The 19,415-nt window shown below is 38.9% G+C and overlaps 1 protein-coding gene across 1 annotated transcript in view; it reads left to right on the top strand.

The window, feature by feature from the left end:
• The window catches only part of BNC2 (basonuclin 2), a 240,558-nt gene extending 222,851 nt beyond the window's left edge, over positions 1–17,707 (top strand). Inside the window, exon 6 of the mRNA XM_026073542.1 lies at positions 17,047–17,707. Within this exon, the coding sequence (XP_025929327.1) occupies positions 17,047–17,707 (661 nt within the window). The remainder of the gene's footprint in view (positions 1–17,046) is intronic.
• The last annotated feature ends 1,708 nt before the right edge of the window (positions 17,708–19,415 follow it).

Genomic DNA, 19,415 nt, shown 5'->3' with positions numbered 1-19,415 from the left:
TTCTGCAAGGTGGGAAAGGTGATTGAGACCCATGAATAAATTTAAAAACAAAATAATATTTGCTCAGGGTGACTTATAAATATRTATGAGGCAACTATTGGTGCCAAGTGTGATCATGTCATTTGATTGCCAGTTAAGTCAGTTCAGATTTAAACATGTAAACTCCTTGATTTGTATGGAGTAAGACATCTGTATGTGGTTTATTAAAACCTGCTGATGTCTTCAGAACTAAATTTGTGAAGTTATAGGCCTCTGGGTAGCTGTATTGAAAAAGCAGAGACATACTTTTTGTCTGGTTACCTGACTTCCAGCCCTGTACAGGTGTGCTTGAATAAATTAACATCAGTTACCTATGATGAGCCACTGCATACATTATCAAGGGAGGTGAAGATGTGAGAAACCTGCTACCTGCCTCCTGTTATCACTTCCTTGACACAACAGCACCCATTTTCATCATCCCACTATGTTTGGAAACTTCTACAGATAACTTTTTAGAGAATTATTTTCTATAAATGCACTCAATTCTAGGAACAGATAGCTCCAAGAAATGAGATATTTCACACTAGTCCATGATAACTATTACTGTAGTTCCCCTAGTATAAGTAGCTGTCATATGCAGCTTGAATGCCCTCCAATAAGAACAAGGAAAGACAGTTTTAAGACATTAGGTGTTTGATGAACCGTTTGTCAAGAGATAAAAGAGCTATTTTCTACATTTTTTAAATATAAATATATTTACACACATACTCCTGTTTCTGGTCACAATGCAGTTCATGAAGAAACTATATGCATATCCAATAGAATTGTATGAACCATTAGGTTTTCTCTTGCAGAGTCACTAAGATGTGTGTCATTGCTAATGTTCACATAATTCTTCTCTACCCAAGAGAACCTGTATCATAAAGAAATGTTTTGTGCCACCCTTAATGCAGAGCTACCTCTTCCATGAGTAGTCATGCTGAACACAGAGACACAACTTGCCAAGTTGCAAACTCACCAATGTGAACAAGAGAGGCAGAGTTTAACTAGAGTGCATAGAAGTAATTTGTCCATGATAATTTTTTTCTTTAAAAGAAGGGTATGGATTTTAAGCAAGCCTTAAAGAGGGCTTATGTGAGTATGGGTTGCAGGATCAGCTCCAGTATGAAGGGAGGTCTTCTACAACTACACATGTCCATTTGTTTTGTGCTTGAGTTTTTTTTTTTTTAACTATCTGCTGCCATTATTATTTTGTTCTTTCTGAGTACAAAATATGGTATCAATTTGACAGTGACCGTACATCTTCTTCTACAGTGCAAGATATCTCATTTCTGTGTGAACTCACAGAGTAAGTCAAAGATTTTTCGGTGACCTGAAAAGGTCATTTAAATAAGCTGCTCCACCAGGATTAGGATAAGGGGCAAGCATAAGTAAAGCATTGAAAATAGTAGCTAAAAGAAAAGCATACACAAAGGAATATTTTCCCTTGATATGTGTAGAGACAAATGGCATAAATGTTTAATTTGTTTTGTCCACATTTGCTGTGCAGATTCTGTATGTTTTATGGTTTGGTGAAAGAGATTATTTGGGAGGACAGCAGTAGGAACATGAATGCTTATTCTTAATATCCTGGTTGCCCCCAGCTTCTAGGAAAGAACTGGAAAAAAAGAAAAAAACTCTTTTCCAAAGAGTGGGAGAAAATTGAATATTTTCCATTGATCTGTGTAAATGCGGAGCTGTTCCTTGGACAGAAAGATGTCCCATCTTTTGTAGTCTTTTGAGACTGGGGAAAAATTAAGCATCTACCTACTTTAGTTCCTGCAGAGAAATATTCCAGCTGCTTTTTCAAACTTGATAGTAGAAGACGGTAAGGTTTATGTTACAGTGAAGGAAACTTTACTTCATAGATGTGAGATAGCATCAGGGCACTACTGCCAAAAGCCTAGACAAGTGAAAAAGGAACAAGAAGAGGCTGAGTCTTGAGAGTGATAGCATCCAGATGGAAGAATGTGGGGGAAAATGATGCATGGGAGAGGGAGACACCCCCTGCCAGGAATAGCTGTGTGTTTACTGTCCCTTGGAGTTACAGCGCCAAAAGTTGAAGCTCTCAAAGTTACAGCTTGGGATGAAGGAAAGAAGCACTAAGTTGGCAGGTAAATGGGCTGCCGAGTAAGAGCGAGCCATGGTAGAGGAGGAGGCAAGATCCGTGAGAATGGAAAAGCAGAGCTTCTGGGGAAGAAACCTTGTGATATGGCACTACTGGGAGGGATGTAAAATAGTCAGTCTTTGAAACCGCTTTTCGTTTCGGGTGCAGCTTAGTAAGGATGTAGGGTCCTTTTTTCAGTAGGTGAGGCTCCCCAGAGGGGAGAAGAACAATAGGTGAGGAATGTGTCTCTGAAGCCTTGGAATGAAATCAGTTGCTAAATCGTCTGGTGGGGAAGAGTCTGCCTCTGCAAGGGCCTGCTCATCACCATGACCTGCAGCCAAGATGGAGAGGAGGGATGGAAGCAGCAGAATTTGCCAGTGTAAAGGTGCTAGTGCTTTCCTAAAACATGTGGTTGGGAGAGGCTAAGAGACACAGGAACCAGAGGCCTTTTTGTTCTCTCTTTAATCATGATAAAGCTCTCACCCCGAGACTTGAGCTGCCTTTCAGCACCTGGTGGATGGGTTATAAAATGAACTAAGTGACTGTGCTTGGACATATTCAAATACAAAGTTAGGTTTAGCTGAAAGCAAGAAAAATGGTGAGGCAAGTCCTAGAAGTAACCCCCCCAATATAACCCACAAAGGGAAAAAATTACTGGGTGGAGATGATCCAAAATATCTAGAACTCTGTTTTGAAGGACAGTGTGCCGCTCTTGTCAGTATATCTAGACAGAGGTGGACACTGTCCAGAGCTGGCTCATTCCAAAGATACAGTCATTCCTAGGATTTGTGAGGTAGTGTAGGTCACTGGGTGTTTTTCGATGTAGAATTATGTTACAGGTGACCAGTGTGGTAAAAGAAAGCTCATTTGGGTTCCTATCGCAGTGCCTTTGACAAGTTAAGGTAGGTCTTGGCTGATGGTCTCAGGTGGATCGGTTGAGAGTTACAGGGAGGCTTTTGCTGTAGTCTCTGGTGTCTGAGGCACCAGCCTGAAGGCAGATTTGCAACTAACAGAAGGGGATGTTTTAGACTGGAGTATGTCTTAGCAAAAAGATGTTACTCAAAAATGTTTGACAATTTGTAGGCCCTGGAAAACACAAAAGCTCTGTGAGACCTTTACATGGYTACATATACTGCTAGTGGTTACAGAATATGATGGAGTAATAGCAAATGCATAAAATAGGGTCTGTAATTTGCAAGAGTATACTGTGTAGTTAGAAAGAGTTAAGGGGAAAGATAACCAGATTGCTGACTACTTGTCTAAGGGAGATACTGAGAGGAGAGATGCAGGGTCATCAGTGAGGGTTAAAAACTAGATTGTGTCAAGGAATGACTATGTACAGCCTTCTCTGTGCGGCTTTTCATCACCCCTCAATGCTGACCTGAAGTATTCATGTTCTTCTGGCCTGTGCCTCTCTTCAGAAAAGATATCCAGCTGTACCACATCATGGACCAGTATTTGGGATATGGCACATGTGATTTGTGGTTATTTAGTAGGTACTAAAGGCAAACCACTCTGCTCACGTACAGCAGGTGTGTATAAATAGTTACCAATGGCACTAGAGATACCTCTGATGGTCTACAGGATGCTGAGGTAACACTGGGATATTTCAGATATGATACCACTTACTGCTGTTGCATGTTGACTTTTTAATGGTGAACACCAGATAGTCCCTGACAGAAGTTTTGAGCTCACCACTTCCTCTAATGGAAACATAAGGCTTTTAGTACTGCCTCGTTCTTCTTTTAAATGAGCAATTTGCCTTGTGCTAAGAAAGTTTTTCTTTTTTTAATTAAGAGCTCATTTCACATTTAAGCTTGCTCTAAAAAGCATTACTTAAAAAGACCTGTCTAAGAAATAATTCAACATTTTTGCCATGAGGAACCTACAAGCTTCATATAAATGGACCTGGAAGAGAAATCAAAGAGTTTTAGATCTGCCAAAAATGTACACTGTCATAAAAAAGAAAGGATTGCAGGACTTTGTTGGATTGTGTATAAACGTAAAGTGGTCTGTTGTATATGGGTGAAAGGCGGGGAGAGAAAGAAAGGATGGGATTGTTCTAAGAAGATACTTTTTCTGTCACTTTGTTTTTGCATTCTTTCTAGAAAAGAAAGGAAAAAAAACCCTCTAAACTGTATGGTCATGTCAAACTATGTAAGTCTGAAAAACAAGTTGTAAATTATAAGTTGTTATTTCTGATGTTACTGATTTTGATTCTAGTGCTTTACAGACTTTATTGCTTATTTTATTAACYAGGGAAAAATGTTGCCCACTTCCAATTTAATACATTTTTCCTCTCTCTCCCTCTTTCTCTCTCTCTCTCCTTTTCCTCATTATGCCAAAATAAAAAAGCAATTGCACTTCAGCCATTTACAACTGAAAATACAAACGGGAGATAGTTAATTTTGCTGTCCATAAATCTTAAATTTTACTTTTGTGGGTAGCACACAAAATACAGAAATAAAAATACCCTAAACATGTATATGAGTGTGTGTGCGTGCATGTGTGTGTGTGTGTGTATACCGAAAGAGAGAACTATATATAGCTGTGTTGGTAGACAGAGATCTAAAAATATAGTGGATAGGAAAGGAATTTATATTCCCACTCAGAAAAGGTAAATGAGCCCTTGGTTTAAGAAGATGCATGTGGCTGATATATTATGCAAGATTCAGAATCAAGATTTCATGAGAAAAGGAGGCAGGGCCTGGCAGTGAGGATAATGGATCCCGCACTGGAAGTCTCTCAGGTCTGGTAGCCAGATAGGGCAGCAGCACTAATTCTGCAGCCTTTTTAGTCTGTTCTGTCACAGAAGGGGCACTGCTGGGTCAGTCAGCTCACTAGTAATTGTGTTTTACAGACTTCTAAAGCAATTGGCTCAGTCAGTCCCAATTCAATAAAAGTGGAGAGCGAGAGCGAGAGCACTTTTGTTCTATTTTTTACTTGAAATTATTTCATTCAGCAGTCTGTCTTTTTTATTACCAGGATTTGACATTAGCACTCCAAGCTATATTAGCATCCATTTCAGCAGTTCAGTAATGGTATTAAAAAAACACTTAACTTCAACGGTGAATGGTTGTATGACAGTACCATAAAAATCCACATTAAAAAAAAAACTTATGTATTTGTCCCTGCAAATTATTTTTCACTTGTTTAACCACTTCAAAACTACACTCTCTTGACTGGCATTTACAAGGGCTCTAGTAGCAGGAAAAGCTTATAAAGGAGCTGAGAAGCAACTGCAGCAACAATGGCATAAAGGGAAAAATGAAGACATTTAAAATAGAAAAAAACATGTAGTAGGAGCACAGGAGCACACACACATACACAAGAAAGACCTCTCGTTTTGGGTGGGTGCATGTCATTCATCAACTGAAGTAAGACTGTAAAACTCAAATCATCCAAGGTAAAATCTTTGGCATCTTCCATATTCCTGGGATTTAATTTTGAACCCAGCACTCTCCAAGCTTGGGACGGCAGCCTAACTACCTTGGCACTGCAGCACACTCATAAATGACTGCATTAGGTTCTAAATTTTGATTAAACATTCTGTAATTAATCAATGGTAGACATGAAGCAGTTGGCAAGGTCCAGAGCTGCAAAATGTTTAAGACATAAAACATTACAAAGTAATTAGAATGTGCTCCTTCAAGAGAAGGATTGCCTTCAATAAAGAGGTAAATGATAGCATCATGTTTATTGTGGACGTAGGCAGCCAGTGCAATATGATAAACTGCAGGAGATACACATATCAGTAATCATCCACATTATTAGTGTCATTAATCATAATTCTAAAAATATGACAGCAGCAGCCAACTTTTTGACCAATTTTGCCTCTGCCTGTTGGCCGTTATAACTTCACTAATAGACTGCAGAGCTCCTGTGCGTGGCAGTTTGCATTGAGAATGGAAGGTTAATTATATTTGAGCTGCTGATTCCTTCTCTCCTCGGAAAAGACTGAGCACTTTGACAATCCCAGGAGCTCACTGCTGTTAAACCAGTAAAAGTACTTTATTGAAATTTTCTTTGTTGGTCAGGAATGAGTAGATGTTTCAAATGAGATATAAGCGCCAGGCTGGGACGGACGCTAATGTTTCTTCCAAAATAATCCTTGGACAGCAAGCTGAACTCATACTTCCCTTAGATATCTTTGCACAGTCTCTGGTGGATGGGTAAAAAGTTGAGAATTTAATAACCACTGACAATAGTACGTATGGAAGAATCTCAGAGGATTGAAATTACCGAGGAGTTGGGGCGTCAGCAAAGGGAGGTTATAGGATAATCAGCTATCAGTTGACCTGAAAGGGATACTTATTTAGTAATGTAAAATTACTAATAGAGGAGCGCTGTTGAAGTGCCACATCGTATTTTGTTTTATAGTTCCTCTGGTATTATATAAATAAAACCAGCATTTTTAGACAAACAAAGCAGTGTGAATGAGAATTGCCATTGCAGTGTGACAAAAAGGAATGGTTTAAATACTTTCCACGGAACCTGAAATCATAAAAAAGACATCCCTGGATCTGAGATTTTATTACAAACTTGGACATTTAATGGAACCAGTAAAGAGTTTATGAACCTTCTAAGCAAATCTTGAGATAATGCGTTGCTGAGTGTCAATATCTGGGAGAAAAGAACTGGGTTCAGAGCAGAACTGGAGGAAGCTAGGTGTTCTGTTTTATTTTGAGATTTTGCATTACTGAAACTTGAAACTCAAAGTAGAATTCATGAGTGTGATGCTGAAATGAAGGGACCGTTTGCATAAAATCTTCCAAAACTATCACATTTTGTATGGCTGTTATAACAGTAAAATCAAAAGTGAAAACTACTGATTATAAAACTTGGATCATGTAATACTTAGAGGATTTAATTTTGAAAATAAATGTCATTTCATGTAATTTGGCAACAAATTCTAACTAGATACTGTCTCCGTACTTCTTAAGGGGGAAACACAGTCTGTGTGACAGACCAGCAAAATACATAAACACACAGGAGATGAGCATGTAATGCACAAGTGCTGTGCAGGGCCTCGTGTGAATCACCTGCATGGGGATAAACTTTGCCATAGAGCATGTGTAGGTTCTAGAAATAATTTATGACAGATGGACTGAATGTCAGTTTTTCTGAGCACTTGTAATTTCCACTGAAGGACCGTGTCCCACATGTGATGACCTTCTTGTGTATGTAACATTGCTACATTTAGATAGTTCACTTTGGAAATACTTGGTGAGATAAATAGTTTTATTCTAAACTTTCTCAACCCGTCCGGATATTAGACAAGAGTGCTGGCTCTTTTGTAATGAGTCTGTTTTGCCTCCAGGCAGCTAGTAAAGTGTGAGGTTGAAGTGTTGCAAAACAATTATGATCATTTCTGAGTAACTTTGGCAAATATGCCAGTGGTTGTGCTTTTTTTTTGTAATATCTTTTGATCTTTAATGGACAACAATAGTAATATATTAAGAGTGCGACATGACCTCGATGCTTCTGAGCACACACAGCTGTTGTGAAAGTGTAATTCTGTTCACACCGTAAGGACTGTCTCACTAAACACCTCAACAGGTATGTTCTGAATTATTGGGCCTTTCAAGAATCCAGAACCTGTTAGATTTTGTGCTGAAACATGATATGGTAGCACACATTGCCATCAGATATCAGTTCCGCATTTAACCTGAGTATCTGTTCGCATAGTTGGCTATCCTGCCTCCAAAAATGCCATCTTGACATAAACGTTTTTTATGCATTCCACGGCAATGACAAATTGTCTTCTGACTCTAACTCTGGATTAAGTATGCAAAAGGCATGTTGCCTCTGCCAACAAGCCAATAATTCTCGCTAACATCTTCAGAGTTACAACATTTATAAAGTTGCAAAGTGGAGTAAACAAACCATCTGTTTGGCTTTACCATATATGTCATGCTCTCTTATTAGCATATTACGATTCATTTAGTAAACAAATTTGGTGATTTCGTTCATGTCAAAGTTAGAGGGAGCTTGAAGATGATTAACATTCCTGGGACAGGCACATTAATACATTGCTTCCTCTGCAAAGTTAAATGGCTTCTCAGGAGAATCACCCCTTGTTGACAAGATGAGACTGTCAATTTTGTTTGCCTGCCACATTAGGGGCCRTAAGGGGATGGGAAGCTCTGAGAAAGAGGAGCAGTGTAGGCAGCATAATTCACTGCGAACTGAAAAAAGAAGTCTAATTCTGATAAATGGTCGACCCCAATACATCCTACCTGTTATTACAACAGACGTGCCGTATCTGTGCAGTAAATTAGTTAAACCCCTAAAGAGTTTGGTGGGAGCTTATCTTCAAGTGAATAATTTGAGTGTAGAGGGAGCTGTCTTCGTGACCAGTGTGAGTGATTTGTTTCATATTGAAAGGGATTGAAATGACTGGGCTCCACATCTTTAATTTGCCAGAACTTGCTTGTCCTTTATTTCCTGCATTTAATAAGCACTTTTTTTTTTACTTTTTTTAATAGGTGCTGAACTGTATTTTACCTTTAGGATTTTCTTCCTATGAAAGGTTAATATTTTTCAGATTCWATGCAATTTAAAGCCTGAGGAACTGATGTAATTACCCAAACTACTCATGTAAAAATGCCACAGATTCATTGAGTAGTATAGCTTTTTGTCTTCACCCATTGTTCTAAAGTACTAGCCTCTATCCCTGTTTTTCCCCTTGCTTTCAGAGGCAAATTAAGCATGATCAGATACATGGAAGTGGTAATGCACAGACTGAAATCTTGGGCCTGTTTAGATAAATGTGATTTTCATCATTTACTTCAGACCACGATTTCAAACCATGTTATCTTTGCTTAGATTTATGGATGTATTTTTTTTTTAACATTAAAAAAATCAGGTTTTATCAAAGACTACTGAGAAAGAGGCAAAATTAGAATGGTAAATAAGAAAATAATTTCTTTAACAGTCCTAATTAAATTCCAGGAACTATTTTATTGTTGATTTGTCTTAAGTAAATGGGGAAAATGATTGCTGCTTCCTTCTTGAAGAAACAACAGAATTAAGGCCATATCTTTTCTCATAAATATGTACACCGTTATATTTAGCCAGAGTCTTACTTTCTGGTTCTTTGATTTTAGCTGCATGAAACTCAGCACTTTCAGTCTGCAGAGCTTTTGAGAAAGGATAAAATTCTGGGTTTACTTTCTGTTACATTCAGGTATTCTGAACCTTTTTCTGAGTTTCAGGCTTAAATAAACAGGAAAGCAACATGAAATTGAGGTAAGACCACAATGCATTGCCGTGTGAGAGATTAAAATCACGTGAAAGTTTTAAATGAAGCTGTAAAACTTAATTGACAGCCTTCCAGGTGAAGAGAAACAAAGAGAACTTTGGTTCACACCTTTTTGTTATTGGTAAGAAAAGTAGACTGAATACTGGGCAAAACTTCTAGTGAGCTGGTTAGGTGTGGAAGAACTCTCATGGGAGGAATAATGAAAGCTTCATTGTTTACAATGTTTTAAAATGGATTGACAAGACTTTAAACTAAGTGTGCAGGAAGATAGCTTGTCTGGGGCCTGTACAGCCTGAGCAGTTACTTCCATATCCACTGTCGATGAGAGGCTTGCAGATCTCCGTGCAAACTTACAGACAAATGTATCTTGGCCTTTGATTTTTCAATAGAACCTTTGGTTTCATAACCAAATATTAGCTTCTTTCTTCTTAAAAAAATACTGACCTATTAACCTGGAAGGAAGAATATTTAATGTTGTGTTTTAATGTATTAAGTCCCTAAATAAAATTTTATCATATTACCTCATGCCAGGATCACTTACTGTGATTTAAAGCAAAGCTGCCCCAAGACTAATGGCCAACTGCTGTGAGCTCCTAAGCTCCTGTCTCTGATTTCTTTGAAGCATTTGAATGATAGAGTGGGGTGACATTATTTTGGCAAATTGTTTATTTGTCAAAAATGCATTTTCAGAACTCTTGAGCTATAAGACATTTGGGATAATTGTTTTATTTGGAAACATAGGAAGGAAGGATGTGGGGGGGATAAAACTGGAAATGTTGAAATTATTCAATTCACAAATTTGATGTACAGTACTGTACAGTCATTTTGATGTTGGAGTGAGATTTTCGTCAGGGACCTTTGACACTTACACTCAGCCAAGGAGGAGCAAGGGACCAATGGCTAGGACGTGTAGCCAGGATGTTGGAGGTTGGCTGGGATGTCGAAGGTTGGCTTGAGCTTTCTGTCTGACTGCATCAGGGGCCAGAACAGGGGTTTCCTTTATCCCTAACTGACTGCCCTAGCAGTTATGTTGCTGAAACAGTCTTGCTCTCTTTTTCTCTCACCCACTTAATATTTAAGCATAATAATTTTCTTCTCCTGTTAAAATTAGAAAATATTTCTACATGGTTCATTTTTAACAATCTGCCCTGCCCTGAACTGTCAGCAAAACATACAAGTCAATTTTTCGTTCACTTCGTTTTGTGCTTTGTGTAATGCTTGAATTTAAATAAACAGAGTACTCTTTATCATCCAAATTCCCCAACTTCACTGTGCTCATTAGGGGTGAGATTTGTCCCAGTGCAGATAGTACTGCAGCCACGTATGTTCCTGGTGTGCACCCACAACTGGCCTTGAATCATACACAGAATTTACACCACCCTCTGTGCCAGGACAAATTTTACTCTATGATAAATTCCCCCTCAGTCACTTCAAAAAGAAATAAAAAGAATGACTAAATAAAAATAAACTAAAATAAAACAGTCATTACATTTTTCTTTCCAACAAATGGATAGTAAATTAACAAAATCAGATTCATTGACAGGTGTAGAAAGAAACTGCTGAAGAGAACCCAGTCTGGATTTATGAGCTGTGTAAATGGCATGTACATTTAATTGACCGTATTTCCTAGGCTTATAATCCCCTTCTTTTGTTGATGCATAGTGCATCTCTCACAAGAGAAGCTTGCTAGTAGTAGGTGGGGTGGAACCAACAGTGAATTGTAGTTATAGAAGAGTATTTCTGTGAACTTAAGAACAGAAAGAAAATACCACCTCCGGCAGCATCACACCTGCAGCCAGAGAGCTCCTGTGGTCACTGTAGCATTGCGCCGCTACCAAAATTCCAGCCTGAAAAGGCGCTGGTGAACTGGGAGGTTTGATACGCTGGTCACTTGGCAGCAAACGCAGATTTCACGTGTATCATCATTATCATTATCATCTTTTGCAGCACTGATTCATTCTTAAGATCACTGAATTCAGAAAGCTGAGCTTCCCCCTGGTGAGAACTTGTCCACACACTTCTGCCCATCATATGACTAATTCATGAGTAGTAACATGGAAGAAGAATGTTAATTATATGAAAAGTCAAGCATTCCAAGCTTCCTAAATTAAGCGAGACTTCACTAAAACTTTCTTGTCACAGCAAACTGCATCTGAAAACATCTTGGAGAAATATTCTGCTCATTTTTAAGGGCAAATGACGTGTAATACAGAACTAAACAGATGTTTGGGCATTCTTTGGCATGTATTATTCTAATTTCTCAGAAGTAACTTTCCTCATGGTCCTGTGTTACCTAGGATGGGTAGATCTGGTCACTGGAGTTGAACGAGATCTGCCTTTAATTAAGCTCTTTGACCTCGTATTTCTGTCTTGAAGACTTCATTCTCCAGTTCCCTTTATGCAATGTTTATATTGCCAGGATCAAATCTCATTTGAGTAGATGGTATACAAATAAGTGGTCTAAGAAATCCAGATACATTCAAAGGATTTTATTAGGTCAAATGTGTATATGTTTTCTATACATATGTGTACTTCTGCCATTTGTTTAAGTACTTTAAGCTTTTCCCCCACAGATACAGTAACAACTTCAGTGTGCAGGGCACCAGAGATGGCTTTAAATTAGCTAGCTCAAGTATGAGGAATAATGTAGCCGTGGCAAGCTGGACCTCAGCTGGCTTTGATACGTCTTGCTTCCTGATTTTCCACCTGTTTGATGGTAGGGTTCATGCTCTGGCATAAGTCATCACACTGAAGCTGTGCCTCAGCTTACCTGACAACATTTGCAGAGTCCTGGCAGTGGTATTCAAGGGAGGAAGGGGCGGTGGTGGTGAAAATCACAATGAGCAGAAGAGCTGAAGAAAGAAGCTGCAGGTGCCATGGGGATGAGCAGGTGGACAGATGACAACAAGGCTGACAATGGCTGGGAGCTCATAGGGCACTTGCTAGGATTTGGGAGCGGCTGAGCAGATGAGGAAGAGTTGCAGAAGGTTAGGATAAAATATTTCGATATGGTATGCAGAAATGGGCCTGGTAACCTTCTCAGCAGTGTAAATCAGTTGAATAAGTACTGTTTTCCATGAAAAAATCAAGGAAGAACGGCATAGGATGAGGGAACCAAAGAAATAGTTACGGTTATCAAGATACAAGACAGTAAAGGCTTGGCCAATATTTTTAGTGCTTTTTTTTATTCTCTTCTTTTGTCTCTCAGATTGCTGTTGAACCTGTTGGATCGAAGTACCGTGTCTGCCACATACTCTTCTGCCTTTCCACTTGAATAATATTCTCTATAGCTTTCAAGTTGCTAATTTCTGCCCCTAAATTCAGCCAGATTCTATTTGTCATTTACCAGTGCCTGCTTTTTCTGGAACATCTCCCTTTTTAAACTTCTCTGCCCCATTCAGGATACTGTTTCTCTTTCTACTCTGCCTTCATCCATACTCTTCTTTCTTTACTCTGTTTTTGTTTATGGACCCACTATTTGCAGCAGTCCTCACATGAATGGGCACATTCCTACAGTGGACTCCCCCATTGTCTTTACCCCAGAAACCCCAGGAATGCTGCTGTCATCCCCCAAAATAGCAGTCTTTGTGCAGGGCACTGCTCAAGCAGCCCCTTGTCTGTGGTCCTCAGCCTGAGCCTCAGTGCGCATTGCTACGTTTAGTTGCATAGCAGACGGCAAAAGGCTGCAATACCAGGCCCTATGCATTGCAGACTTGTGAGTCTGTAAAATCACACTTTCCTTCCCTCCTAACCCACTTATCCTTCAGCTACTGGAAACCTGAGTGGCTAGTAATTTTGGCACACAGTATTCTTAATTCTGACAAAGTGTGACTTTGGTTTTATCTTAACATTTCAAATATGCAGTGCCCAAATAAATGAACTTTTTCTCACAATGCACGCCTCTCATCCCTACCAGAATTTTTTTGCATGTGATATTTAGGGAAAGTATTAAACACAAGTGAAATAGATTAAGAAATGAATGTAAAAGAATCAATTCTTTTGAACTGTGGTTGCATAATGGAAATCGACTGCTATGAATGAACCTATGTTCAGAAGTTATGAACAGCAGAGCTAATGCACTGCCATGAGTTCATCTTTATTATTGCATTACACCTGAATCAATTGATAAAGTAGCTTTTTTTTAAGGCTAGGAATGGCACTTAATTGAATAAAAGTCAATGTAATTATATTAGGAGAATCCAACAGTACTGCTGACAGCGGAAAAGGGACACTACTGAGCAGAGTGCCAGAACTTGTCCACACATTTCTGCACATCGTTTGCCTGACAGATATTATGGGCTGGTACATACTTTAATTAGATTACTGATTGCCACTGCTGCAAGTGAGAATTGAATAAGGGAGGCATCTCTCCTTATCAGAGCATCAGCAGGGGTTTCATCCTTTTGCTGGTCTTTCTCAGAATGGCCTCTGTCCATCTGGGGCTCAGTGGCCCCTCTTTAACCGCGGTAATTTATTCTTATCTCTTCATTCAATGAATGTTGACGTTATTTTCGCTGCGTGCCTGGCCACTGTTTCTCTCAGCAGCAAACCAGGGAAATAGCAAGCGTGAATGTGTGAGAGGCAACAGACAGTTGCAGCTCTCCTGACTGGTTTCTGCATGGCAGCAAATTCCTGTATTCTCTTCAGTGTGAAATTGGGGTGGGTCGGGGCAGGGAGCAGGGGGAGTGAAGCTGGAGAAACGATAAGAAGTAAACACACAAGCACTCTATGAGTAGTTTACAGTTAGCGTTATGATGATAAGCACAACTGTGCTTTTATGCTTATGTAATAACTCTGGTCAGCGTGGACAGGCCATCACAATAAGCATTTCCTGTACAGTACTTAGCAACTTTGGTTGGAGCGTATGCCATCTGCCACCAGGAAGGCAAGGAGCAGCTCTACGGAAAGAGGGGCTGCCAGGACTGCTGTTTATCATTCATGTATGTGCACACTGCATGCATCTGTTCAGAACTCATTTGTGGATGATGATGAGGATGCTGTGAATTTGCTTTGATTAATTTGGTTTATGTTTCTCATATTGTGTGGTTGAGTCAGTATCCATCAGGACAACAGTGTAAGTGAGATTACAGCTGACAAAAAACAATTTCATGGTCAAGACTTTATTTAAAGTCTGTATTTTATTGGTTTCAGATATTATTTTCTTTTGTCTTTTTTTTTAACCAGATATGTCTGGATTGGAATGTGAATTTGTTCTCTTTCTCTCTCTCTCTTTCTCTCCTCTTTCTTTCTCTCTTTTCTTCTTCTCTCTTCTCTCTCTCTCTTTTGTGATCTCAATTTAGCAAAAGATTAGAAAGCTGATCTTATCACAAGGTAAGCTCAGCCTTCATAAGTGCAGTGTGGGGATATGCATAATTACACTTCTGCGCCTCAAAAAGCAACAATGCTTTACTTGCTTGTGTGAAAGGAGTGTTTCCCATGTGGGAGAAAAACAAGGAATGCTCTCCACTTTTTTATGCCCTTGCCCATACCTCTCAACTGTCTCTCGTTAGGATAGAAATCCTCCATTTTAGATGCCCCCCACCCCAATAATTGCATCCTGAGCAGACATGATTGGATTAAATTGCAGTTCAGTAGCAGTTTTACGTCAAAGGACAGTTACCTGCACTTGCCRAGGCCAATGTCAGGCCCAGTGAGTGGGCCAGATTGTTGCTATTGCTATTATCTTTACTTATTACTCTAAATTATGTGCAACAGATAGATGCATCACAAAATAAGTGATAGAAAATTACAGAAATTAACCCCACATCACTTTAATCTTCCTACATTTGCATTTTCCTTGTTTGTCCGCATTGTATTGCTGTACCATGGTTGGAACTTCAGCTGGTTGAGAGGTATGTTTCAAGGGGGTTCTTAAACAAAAGCTTCCAATAAGGAAATATTGCTAAAAGCTATTGTTTTCCTTCTCCCTTTTTTGTTACTGTAGGACATGAATGTCTGTAAAACATTTGATCAATGTTATGTCTTCCTGTGCCAATTTTATACCTAGTACTTTTTGTAAATTAAAGTATTCCTGTGTTAAAATTCTCTCTCTCTCTCTCTCTCTCTCTTCCCCCTCCCCGCCCTCTTTCTTTCCCCTCCTACATTTGGGCTCTGATCTGCAATTTATAATGGGCAGACAGACTGGTGAGTCTGCATGTTGTAAATTGCGGGTTTGGGTCCTTAGCTTGCAAAAAATGTTATGCAGTAGAACTTCGCTAATTCTTTTGTCACTGATTTGAAAATCCAGTCACCCTCCAAAGAAAATAAGTATTTGTCCTCCTTTTCCTCAGCAATGGTACACATTCAGAATACTGAACCCTAAAGTTTTCTAATATCGAAAACTTTATACTGATTTTTCATCTTTAAACACTTTGACAAAAAGAGCATGTTCTGTGTCCAGAGGTCTTTGATGTCTGTCATGTTTGTTGGTTTCATCGTTAATTCAGAAAATGCAGTTGTTCAAAGAGGATTTTCCTGACACTACTGCAAATCAGTGAGGTTCTACTGCAATGGATAAATAAAGGCCAATGTCAAAAGTGGAGAGTAGAATGCAGTATTTAAAATAATAGGCTGTATTACACAGCTACTAACCCAAAGGCTTAAGTTTTATTTGCAAATGTAGAGCTTTAATTCTTGAGAACAAAGGCCCTGATCCTGTAAAACACTTGAGAATGTTTTGACTTGCAGCTCTTGGGATCTGGTCCAAAGACCACTGACGTCAGTGACAGCTTTTCCAGTGCCTCTTGAGCACTCAGTGACTTCAAGACATATCTAAGCCAAAGCCCCTGCTTAAGTGTTTTGACTGATTTGGGGCAAAATTCGGTATTGTCATTAGTATTTTTTTATTGGAAATTACACCACTTCAATCAGGCATTTAGCACTGCATTAGATACAGCACTGGGAAGAGTATAGTGAAGAGCAACAGTACTCTCCCAGAAGGATGGAACCAGTGACTTTGTCTGAGATTTTCAGAAACTCKTATGTGGATTTCAGAGACTTGTTCTCCTAACCCCCTCAAGTCTTTTCCATCTCTGTTTGGCCTGATTCTGAACACCTTTATAACAGAATTATATCATCAGAATCAGGACCTCTAACTAGCTATCATTCAGTCATGTTAATATTTTTCTCTTCCTGTATTTCACTTATACAGTTGTGTGAATACATATATATGTATATTTTATACTTATATATGTATGTATGAATGTATAAATATACAAGTGTATATATATATTTATATACAAACTCACACAGATATTCTACATGTTAATAATATCTTCTTCTGAAGCAAGACTTTTAGGAAGATCAGCAGGGATTCAGGGACCAAGAATAGCATTTCCTATTTTCTGTTATTCAAGTCGATTTTGTAAATCTCAAACACCAGGGCTGTAGCCGCTGCTGGGGACCAATGTTGAGGAACAGTAGCTGAAACTGAAAGGGAGTCGGGGGGGGTTATTTTGCTTGTTTTGTTTTGTTTTAATGTTGCAAATTGTTCTTTTATAAAGAAATAGAATTGTTCAAGGAACGTGGATAGGGGACAAATTATAAATAATTGTAAGTCATTGCTAAATCAGAATTTGGGTCTGGTGCTTGGCAACTGTATGTTTAATCAAAAATACTGTACATTCTTCCTTTCTTCCCTTCCCTCTTCCTTTCCCAGACACAGTGCTAACATAAACCTGCACCGTAAACTGTTGACCAAAGAACTGGATGACATGGGCCTGGACTCCTCACAGCCCTCTCTTAGCAAAGACCTCCGTGATGAATTTTTGGTGAAGATCTACGGCGCTCAGCATCAGATGGGGCTTGACATACGGGAAGACACCTCCTCGCCTGCCGGTACTGAGGATTCCCACATGAATGGGTACGGCAGGGGCATGTCAGAGGACTACATGGTCCTGGACCTGAGCACCACCTCCAGCATCCAGTCCAGCAGCAGTATCCATTCCTCGAGAGAATCTGATGCAGGCAGCGACGAGGGCATTCTCCTGGACGACGTCGATGGGGCAAGTGACAGCGGGGAATCTGCCCACAAAGCAGATGCCCCCGCCTTAGCTGTAGGTATGGGCACCGATGTCCCCGGATCCCTCATGTTCAACAGTGTTTCGGTGAGCAACGGTGGGATAATGTGTAACATTTGCCACAAAATGTACAGCAACAAGGGGACCCTCAGAGTGCACTATAAAACAGTGCACTTGCGAGAGATGCACAAATGCAAAGTCCCTGGGTGCAACATGATGTTCTCCTCTGTCCGCAGCCGAAACCGGCACAGTCAGAATCCTAACCTGCATAAAAACATTCCCTTCACTTCCGTAGATTAGTTAAGGATGGACACGGCATAATGCCAGCTCTCACAGAGGGCCTACCACATCTGAACTGCCATATACAGTCTCTCTTGATATATATATATATATATATAAATATACATATATATATAATCTTTTTTTTTCTTTTTTAACAAAAGAAAGAAACACCAGGTGCTTTTTTCCCTTTGTTGATTGTTAGATTTTTTTTTTTCGTTTTCTGGGGATAAAAACAAAAAGGTGGGATCTTAAATCTGGGGTGAAATACCCTTCATGAAAAAAAGCAAGCAAAAACAAAAACCAGACCCACAGAAAACTTGCAATTGTCCCTAGTTCTGTTATAAAGTTCTTGGTCATCTCCAAAGAGACAATTTGTTCTACCCATGACTATTGCCTGCAAAAAAAAAAAAAAAAAAGCAACAAAAAAAGCAAAGAAACAAAAAGAAAAAAAATTATCTACTTAGTTGTCTTTGTGTCTTTAAAGATTGGGGATAACCTAAGATTGGGGATAACGTTCTACTAAGATGGGGATAATGTTCTACTAAGATGGGGATAACGTTCTACTAAGATGGGGATAACGTTCTACTAAGCATGGCTGTTACACTTGTATATATATATTGAGCCTTGACAGGCCTATGATGTAAAACAATTGTATTGATTGTGGTTTAACTCTTATTTTTTTGCTTAATTTTTACAGTTACATTCAGCTGTTAGGTAAGCAGGAAAAATAGTTCGCTGGCTAGTTCTACTCATTTATGTTAGCTTTAATGCACATTTTTAAAAGAACCACGGTCTTGTTTTAACTACCTGCTAGATATAAGTAATACAGAGGTGCTGGCATGCTTTACAGTACCTAGTCTGATACAGTTTTTTTGTCTTGTACTATTACATAAATCCAGTCATGCACTTTTTCGTACACTACAAGGGGATGTGTAATAATATCCATGCTTTTTTTTTCCTTAAAATATTGCCATATTTTCAGTAAGTGTCTTTAAAAAAATACACTTAGATAAAAGTGGTCTGGTCAGTATGAGGGCATGAATGCCAAACAAAGAGTATTAGTGTTTAGTGTTAATACAAAAGTGCCAACTTTGCACACGTTTTGAAAAAAGAAAATGTACTTACTTATTCACCATAACCACAGTTGGAGTTTTTGGACTATAGAAAAAAACACCGGGGGTGGGAGAAGGGGTAAAGTGAAATACAGAATTCTTGGTGCTTTTTTCAAGTGCCAATTATTATTAGAAAAAATAGTGCATCCTTATTCCTTATATACTACATTACTTAGAAGAAAAAAACAGAATTGTGTCATCTGGATCAGTGGAAACTTTTCTTTTGTTGAACATGGATAATATTTGGGGATAGAGATGCTGATACTACTTGTCACAGAACAAAGATGGATATAATTTTGCGTGCTCCTTACTATGGCCTGGATTTTTGCGGTGTTTAAAAAAAAGGAACAGGGAAATAATGTTAATAACTCTGTTGTTCTGTAAAGTTGTCTTATTTGCAATGGAAAGTGCTGTAGTATGATTAAGGCATGTTTTATAGAAGCAATCAAAAAAAGTTAATGGCAGAAGCACTTAGAAGCTCTGAAAACATATGCTGGACTTTTTATTGGGTAACTTTCCCCTTGGTTAAATTAGAGGCCAGAAAAAGGATCTCTAGTTTTGTTAATGTTTTGTGTTTCACCCACATGGTTTGTCAGAAAAGAACGAAAGTTTGA

Source organism: Apteryx rowi, unplaced genomic scaffold (assembly GCF_003343035.1).
Source record: "Apteryx rowi isolate R43461 unplaced genomic scaffold, aptRow1 scaffold_37, whole genome shotgun sequence".
In the NCBI taxonomy this organism is placed as follows: Eukaryota; Metazoa; Chordata; class Aves; order Apterygiformes; family Apterygidae; genus Apteryx; species Apteryx rowi.
The sequence above is the reverse complement of the archived record's forward strand: the minus strand, read 5'-3'. Positions and strand labels throughout refer to the sequence as shown.